This window comes from Poecilia formosa, unplaced genomic scaffold (genome assembly GCF_000485575.1).
Source record: "Poecilia formosa unplaced genomic scaffold, Poecilia_formosa-5.1.2 Scaffold31, whole genome shotgun sequence".
Taxonomy (NCBI): domain Eukaryota; kingdom Metazoa; phylum Chordata; class Actinopteri; order Cyprinodontiformes; family Poeciliidae; genus Poecilia; species Poecilia formosa.
The window spans coordinates 3,317,142-3,325,286 of NW_006799970.1; the positions used below are offsets into that span (position 1 = coordinate 3,317,142).

At 40.6% G+C, this 8,145-nt stretch overlaps 1 protein-coding gene across 1 annotated transcript; it reads right to left on the reverse strand.

The window, feature by feature from the left end:
- Nucleotides 1-843: 843 nt before the first annotated feature.
- otol1b (otolin 1b) lies at nucleotides 844-5,687 on the reverse strand. Its single transcript, XM_007549526.2, has 5 exons — nucleotides 5,489-5,687; nucleotides 3,428-3,861; nucleotides 2,900-2,989; nucleotides 2,026-2,097; nucleotides 844-1,943 (listed from the first exon to the last, which is right to left on the reverse strand). Exons 2-5 carry the CDS (start codon nucleotides 3,846-3,848, stop codon nucleotides 1,045-1,047), a joined length of 1,482 nt encoding a protein of 493 aa, XP_007549588.1. The 5' UTR covers nucleotides 3,849-3,861; nucleotides 5,489-5,687; the 3' UTR covers nucleotides 844-1,044.
- Nucleotides 5,688-8,145: the final 2,458 nt, after the last annotated feature.

An 8,145-nucleotide genomic window follows, 5' to 3' on the forward strand; every position in this document is an offset into this window, starting at 1 on the left:
GCCTTAAGAATTTTTTTTTTTTAAATTGGGAAAAAGAATCCTGACAAAGGATCATAATTCATGCATGAAAGGATTATTATTATTATTATTATTATTATTATTATTATTATTATTATTATTATTATTATTATCATTAGTAGTAGTAGTAGTAGTAGTAGTATTACTATTATCCATTATTATTATTAACAATTATTAATCTATTATATTTGTTTTATACATTTACAAAAAATATTGAAAGGATCTTTTAAATATGACAATTATGGATTGTTTTGTGTTGATTTTATTTTCTTTTTCTTTTTTCTTTTTTTTTTTTTAGATAGAACTGTACTCAAATAGGTTTTTGAATAAATCTCTAATCCAACAAGATGTGGAAAATTTGAAGGGATGATAATAATTTCTCCTGGCACTGGACATGTCCGGTAAACATAAAGAAAGTGCAAAAGACACATAAGGAAGAAGATGACAGGAGATGTTTGTGTTTGAAGTGTAAAGCTCATCATGTGTTAGCATTTACCTGGGGGAAAAAACAGAGTTCCTTTTACAGGAAGAGAGAAATTTTTAGACCATTGACCATGTTGCCAAAATTCACTTAAAAGGGATGTTTTTGTGAGATTGTATGGCTGCATGAACTACATACATTATTGACAAGCAGTTCTTTCACATTAACTCTTTATTTATATAAACATTGGTTTTATCTTATATATCTACTAGCTTTTTCTTTTCTGTCATGTTTACTTTCTGTTTCATATACTCATTTTGCACTTCCTTTCCCATATTATGACTTAAATCTTGATTTTCTGTCATTGCAGCTGTCCGTTTTGCTGAGGGCTGCACGTTTGTCTCTTGAGGTCATGAGTGGTTGGTTTATTTAGAAATTTCTAAATGAGAGAATTTGAACCAGACGTTTGATGATAACAAACTTACAGACAAATAATTCACAGTTACAGAGTAGTACCCTCAGTATTTGGTGTTTTCACCCATGTGGTGAGGTTGTAACAGTTCAGCAGAAGAGAGAAGTTGCTGGTGTTGCAAACAAAAAGACCTTCAGGCTTTGTCTGAGTACAGCAGAAACCCGGAGAAAATGCTGTCGTCCTCGCTGCTGGCGTAAACCCCATTCCAGTCTCTGAAAGTCTCCATCCAGACCTGATCTCCAGCTGCCAGTCTTAACACCACCAGAGTGGATGCCTGGTCGATGTCTTGGCCATATAGGGAGTCCCGAGTCCTGACTTTCCGTAACCCGTTCACCACCAGCGTGGCTCGCAGAGGCTGGTTACGCACAGTGATGTGGAAGGAGAAGACGTAAACCCCGGGGTGGACGCACGTGAAGCTGTTGGAGCTCATGTTGAAGTGGTTTTCTTCATTGTAGAATATCTTGTCAAAGCGGATCGGGAAGCCAGAGGGAGGAAAGGATTTCTTTGGAGAGATTCCGACACTGAAGGCAGAGCGTTTCTGAAGCATTCCTGAACCTTTCGCTCCTTTTAATCCACGAAAGCCCCGCTCGCCTCTGACGCCAGGGTACCCTCTGTCCCCTTTTGGCCCAGGCATCCCTCGTATCCCTTGCGGCCCTTGAGGCCCTGACACTCCTGGCTCTCCTGGAGGTCCAGGGTGTCCTGGATCCCCTCTAATGCCGACAGGCCCAGGGGTCCCATGTTTGCCATGTAATCCTGGAATTCCCATCGCACCCTGAATGCCCGGGGCACCAGTTTCCCCTCGGTCACCTTTAGGACCTCTCTCCCCAAATATGCCACAGTCTCCTTTATCTCCCTTTTCTCCTTTAGGACCCTGGCCCATAGCTGTTCCTGGAGGTCCAACAGGCCCTTCCGGTCCTGGTTCCCCTTTCTCACCAGCAGTTCCATTCTGGCCATGGTCTCCTTTTTCTCCTTGTTCACCTTTGGCACCTTGAAATCCTACACCACCTTTTTCTCCTTTGAGGCCAGCTTCGCCTGAAAAGTTTCAAAAGGGTATCAGAATAAATCAAATGCACCTGTATTTGAGATGTAAGCAACCATCTGAATAATTGTGTACCTTTTTGTGCTGGTTTTCCTGGAATGCCTGGTGGGCCTGATGTTCCAGGGTGTCCTCTCTCACCTTTATCCCCTGAAAGTTTCATTTAAATAAGTAAGGTACAAAGTTGATTGTTTTTGAATGCTACACAAACGGCATTAGACACTTAGCTTCAGGTGTCACCAATACCAAAGTTTTTGTAAACTCTCTTTACCCAAAACTTGTAAATCCAGATCAAAACCTTAAAATAAAGTAATGTCAATTCCCACTGTTGTTCCTCAAGGTTCTATCCTTGGCCCCCTTTTGCTCGTCATGTGGCTCCTTCCTTTTTACCTTATCTTCTGCAAGTTCGGTGTCAACTTTCATGTCTATGCAAAAGACACCCAGCTTTAGCTTCTCTAAACTCAACTCTTACCATGTTTCTTGTTCCATAACTGTTTGCTCTTCATCCAATCAGACTGAGATTGAGATATTTTGCAAGAAAGAATTTTTAAAACTTTCAATCTTTCTGTATGTAAACCTGGTGGTGACATACTGCAGCTACAACTGCAGGGAAAAGTGGTTCTACAAACTATTAGTTCTGGAAGACTGGAAAGTATTCAGGTTGGAACATTTTATTGGTTAAAGAAAATCACAGTCATCCACAATTTTTCTTGGAAGCACTGTAACTTGCCTGATTTTAACTCCTTTCCCTCTTTTGATATTCTTTGCATTTTTTTCAGTCTTAAATGTTATTTTTTGTTTTGGGTCGTGCTTAATCTGTGAAGTGACCTTTTGTGACATAGAACAGTCTTACAAATAAAAAGGCCTTATATTTGTTAATAAAACATATTTTATTATTTCTATCATGAAGCACATTGTCACAATAAATTTTACTTTATTTGATTGTATGTACCTTTATCTCCTTTAAAACCCATTGGACCACTTATGCCAGGTGGTCCAGGTATACCCTGTGGTCCCGCAGGCCCTATATCACCAGGTAGTCCTGGAAAAGAAAAAATAATTACCTGAAGCTACACACACGCACACGCACACACACACCCATGTTTGTGTGGCTATCTTTGTGGGGACTTTCCATTGACTTCTACTCATTTCTACAGCCTAAACCTTATCCTTATCCTAACCCTATCCATTACATACCTAACCCTAACCAAAACTCAATTCACATCTTACTCCTAAATCTAACCCCTGACCCAAAAACAGTGTTTCCTCTTGTGGGGACCAGGCTTCGGTCCCCACAAGGAGCAGTGGGACCCCACAACGTAGTGTCAGGAAAATGGTCCCCACAAGGTATTAAAAACAAACGTACACACCCACACACGCACGCACACGCACACACACGCACACGCACACACACGCACATACAGACAAGTGCTTTTCATGTAATATAATACCATTTACACAACATCATTTAGTTTGATACCTGCTGAGCCTCTTTCTCCCTTCGGCCCCCTGGGGCCCCTCTCAGGGGGACAGCATTCACAGAAGTTGAAGTAGCACTCATTGTAGTCCAGGGTGTAGTTGTCAGGACCAACACCTGTGGGCTCAGTGTTTTCACTGTAGTGCTGTGGAAGGTTGTGGTTCACGTAGGTGGTCCTCACTGCGGTGGGCTGCGCCGGAGGCGGCGGCTGTGGCTGAGGCTGCACGGGGTTTGGCGTCACCACTATCTTGAGAGTTTGGGGGACACTGGTTGTGACAGGGTTGTGCGGCGTGACTTGTGGAACGGGCTTCTTTGTGTACAGGTACTTTGGTTTCGCTGTAGGTTTGGTCTTAGTGCAGAACACCACGGTGACTGAAACCACAGCTACAGCCACAAGAGTCCACTGACAGGAGATAATCCTCATTGTTGATTGGGATCTGACAATGTATCAGAAAATAACAACACAAAGATCTCAAGTCAGACCTCAGATCTGTTGTAGCACATACACAACATCCCTCAGCAAGGGCAGAGATGAAATACATTTAGCTTTTATTGCATTAGGTTCATCTCAAACTTTTTTCAGATTTACTTTCTACGTATTTATTTGGTGAGGAAAAGCTCACATTAGAGATAAGCGCTTTCTAAACAACCAGTGTGACTGATATTGGGAACCATAAGAAAATAAACACTAAAATATTTTAAGTTTTTAAGTTGGTAATTGTTCATGAAAATTAATGAGTAACCTATGACCTCATTTTCTTTTGGATTATGAATACAATGTGACTCAGGACACTACTGCTTATTGCAAATTTTAAAAATGGAAAAGACAAGTAAGACAGCAGTTTTAGTCTTCACAAGTCTTATCAAATCTGTAGAAAAATTGCTACTGGATTCAAAGTCTGAGTAACCCCAGAGCATAAAGCTCCTACTAGCATCTTTCAATGTGGGTAGAGTATTTTTTCAGGCTCTGTGCCTCTGATGTGCCAAACATGCTTCATTTAAAGCTGGTTCTAGGCTGGTTCTCTGGGCCTCTGTCTTTCCCATACTTCTACATTTGAGACATATGAAGAAAACAAGAAAGTATTTCAACTGGTAGGAGCATAACCAGTTCATGTTGGGAATTCCTGCAGCTTCTTTCAAAAATGTTTCTCCTGACCTCTTTGCAACCTTCATGACCAGGTTGGGTCTTTTATTTTTATCAGTACTGTAACAATTTAATTTTTGTTATATCTATTTTGTCTCATAATTTCTTCAATTTTGCTTACTGTGCCTTGGCGCTGACTATGGACTTGCTGTTACTCTCCTCCTGACTGATACCTTTGTATAATCAGATCCTTTGAGCTTTTGCAAACACTACGCAAATTGTGACTCTGATAGAGGATGGAAATAATGTCTGCATTACTGATTCAAAAGGTGCTTCGACAAAGTATTAGTTGAAGGATTCATACATTTTTGTAAACTGGTTATTACAAGTTTACATATATATATATAAAAAGAAATGTCTCCAATGAATCTGTACAAGTCAGTTGATTGTACATGATTTGGGTCACATTGTGTATGAAAAAGTTTAAAATGAGTTTTACCTCGCTAAACCGTACAGTATGTAAAAGGCTTTGAAGCTCAAGGGATTATCACACTTTCTTTGCTTTTAGTTAGTTGGGTTAATGGGAAATATCCAAAATAACCAATGTTACTGTTTCTTAGCTCTAAGTTGATTTCTGAAATTGGATCAAACCTGGTGCATTGCTCAGATGTATTTAGAAACCCAACATTTTATGCTTGGGAGGAAGAACTGAACAAAAGAGAAGCAAAACCACAGCCAACTTTGAAATCCCTTCAAGACGACTGCAGGACAGGTGCAGGACAACTGGTCAAGGCTTGCACATAATTAGCAAAAGCTTGCTAATTGTCTTTATTAACTACTTAGCTATTTTCAGATTAAAGTGTTAATGCGAGCAGGTAAACTCAATCTTATGTCCTGTTCGTTTAAAAAAAAGAGATTTACTTTCTTTAGTATTCTGTCAAATTTCCGCACCTAATCTCAACAGAAGTAGTTTCACTCACCCAAATGTGTATGAGTAGTAAAGTCATTTATCCTCTCTAACGATGATTCGTCTGCCACACCAGGGGCTCCAGGTACTTCTGTTACCTCTGCCAGGCTTGGGTGAAAGAACATCTCATCAATGGGGGTTGGGAATGTTTTTTGTGTGTAAAGCAAAAAAGAGGGAGGTCCGCAATCCCACTATGGTGGGCCGAGACCCAAAAAGAACCACTGTGCTGTGGTCCATTCTCTGTGTCCCTGTTGTGTAGAAAGGTGCTTTTGTGACACGGTATACAGCGCCCGCCTGGTGCACTCCCTCCCCGTGATCTGGGCAAGGAGCAGAGGCCGTCGGGGCAATGGGTCACCCGATACATGAGGCATTCCTTCAGCCCGGGCTCTTAAGGTGGGACAAAGCCAAGCAAAGAGGAGTCTGAGACAGAGAGCCCAATGGCTTTTTTTTTTTTCTTTTTTCTTCAGCTGTAGGTTTGGACATGCAGATAGCCCCAAAATTCTTAATCCTAATCTTGGAAGCTAATATTCTCAACAAAGTGATTGCAAACTGGCACCATAGCACAGGTAGCTCATTATCTCAATTCACCAGTGGTTGGTTGGAATCCAGAGGAAAGCTTTAGCCTAAAGAGCTCTGGTAATCACTGAGGTGGTGCTAAAACCTGAGCTGTTTGTCGAACGAACCCACTTATCCTTTTAAATCAATGCGGTTGCAGTGCTCGCCTAATCACTGTGGCGGACTTCTTTTCTTCCTGCACAAGAACTCTCAAGGTTGCTGGCAGCGACATCTGGGTAGCTGCGATTGTGAGGCCTGGACAATGACTCATTCTTGCGGCGTAACCAGATCGCCTCAGGTTTTTGTCGAAAAGTGATTTTCAGGTGGCTGTCGAGCTGAAACTCTTGACTTACCAGTGACAAAGAATGTTTGAAAAGTGGTCATGCCTCGGTTGCCGGAGACCCCGTGTCCTTGGGGAGATCTGTGACCGGCTAAAAGTGAGCAGGGAGACGGGAAATGAAATTGGGGGAAATGGAGAGGGTTAGCGGTATCTGAAGGCAGAGGATTGTGTTTGTTTGAAGCATGATTTTTCAAACACTTTGCATCTCCAAGCAGCTAATGTGAACTGTCCAAAGAAAAATTGAAAATGCAGAAAGGTTGTGATAAAGACTCAAGTTCTTTTGGTTTCCTCCTTGCCTTCACAGGGTCCAGGTATCGTTCACCTGTACACTCACTGACAATACTCTGGCAACAGTCTGGCTTAAAGCCTGGTAGTGACCAAGAGCCCCATAGATGTACAATTTATGCACATTCAGCTGTTTCCTACTAACGGACTGAGAATATCCTAGGTGGAACACAACAACCTTATCCAATGCCACTGGCACATGAGGTGCCTCAAAACTTCATGAAAGTTTATGTAATCTTGCAAAGAAGTTATGATCAAAAAACTGCTTGTTTAGATGCTGTCAGGACAGCCCCATGAAGATGTTTTTTGGCACTTCTGATCATAGTCTGGCTTAGATTATCCTGAGCCATCTGTGTAGTTATGCTACTATAGGCTTAGGTTACTGGAGGAAAAAACTGACAACGTTTTCTCACATCACATCTGGTTCTGCTGGAGGTTTCTTCCTATTACATGGAAGTTTTTCCTCTCCATTGTCATAACATGCATGCTCAGTATGAGGGATTGCTGTAAAGTCAACAACCCAACACAAGCGACTGTCGCTACTGCTAGGCATGCTGCAAGTCAACGAGTCTACAAAATATGCTGGGTAAGATTTAAACCACTACAAATAACAATCGGTATACGATTGAATTTAAATCACTTTTTCTGCAGAGTACCTCAAGATCACGTTCGTTGTGAATTGGCCCTATAAACCGAATTTAACTGATCATCAGATAAATTTAAATATCAGACAAAATACATTTTATTTATTAGTGACTTTCAAGACTGAACATCAAGAGAGTTTGTTGTGAACAAAGGTTAAAAAGTGCTACAAAGAGGACATGTAAAATAAAGAGTTTGTGTTGTGACATGTCTGGGAAGGTTAAGTGGATTATGTTAGTTTGAGCAGTTGAGTTTTGAGAAAATTAACCTCAGTAAAGCGAGGACGCGAGAGTGACCAGCTGCACTAAGGCCCTTCTCCTGGCTCTGATTGGTTGTTTCTGGCCAGGAGTGGTGTGTTTCTCCAGATGGCGGTAGGATCACAGGGATTTTTTTTTTATTTTATTTTGCAGATTATTTGTCACATTTGAGGACAGTAGTGCCAGTTTAAACAAATATGTAAAAGACATTTTTATAAAAGTCACCTACTGCTAACAAAGTCTTAATAAAAGTTGAACTTTTTGTCAGCTTAATTAGAAGAACTCTAAACATTTGTTCCTTTAAGAAGCTGTTAATTTTCATATTTTGTTTTTAGTTTGGATCTTGTTTATTTAATCAAATACATTTGTAAGAAATAGATTTTGTTGGGTTTCATCATCTTTTTTACGAATGGATAAAATGTCCTTATTCCTTTTTTAAAATCTATAATCTATAATTTAATCTATAATTATAAATCCATAATGACTTGTTCACGGATCAGTGAAACTGATTGACTTCTGCTTCTCTAAAATAGTTCACCAAAGCTTCTTAAGTCAGTGCACACACACCCCAAAGGGATGGAGACAGGAAGG

Bases quoted from the DNA above. Each gene is read 5' to 3' on its own strand.
- otol1b (XM_007549526.2), bottom strand. From the start codon at position 3,848: ATGAGGATTATCTCCTGTCAGTGGACTCTTGTGGCTGTAGCTGTGGTT. The intron at 2,990-3,427 runs GTATCAAACTAA...TTTCTTTTCCAG, and splicing joins GGGAGAAAGAGGCTCAGCAG to GACTACCTGGTGATATAGGG. The intron at 2,098-2,899 runs GTACATACAATC...TGAAACTTTCAG, and splicing joins GGGTTTTAAAGGAGATAAAG to GGGATAAAGGTGAGAGAGGA.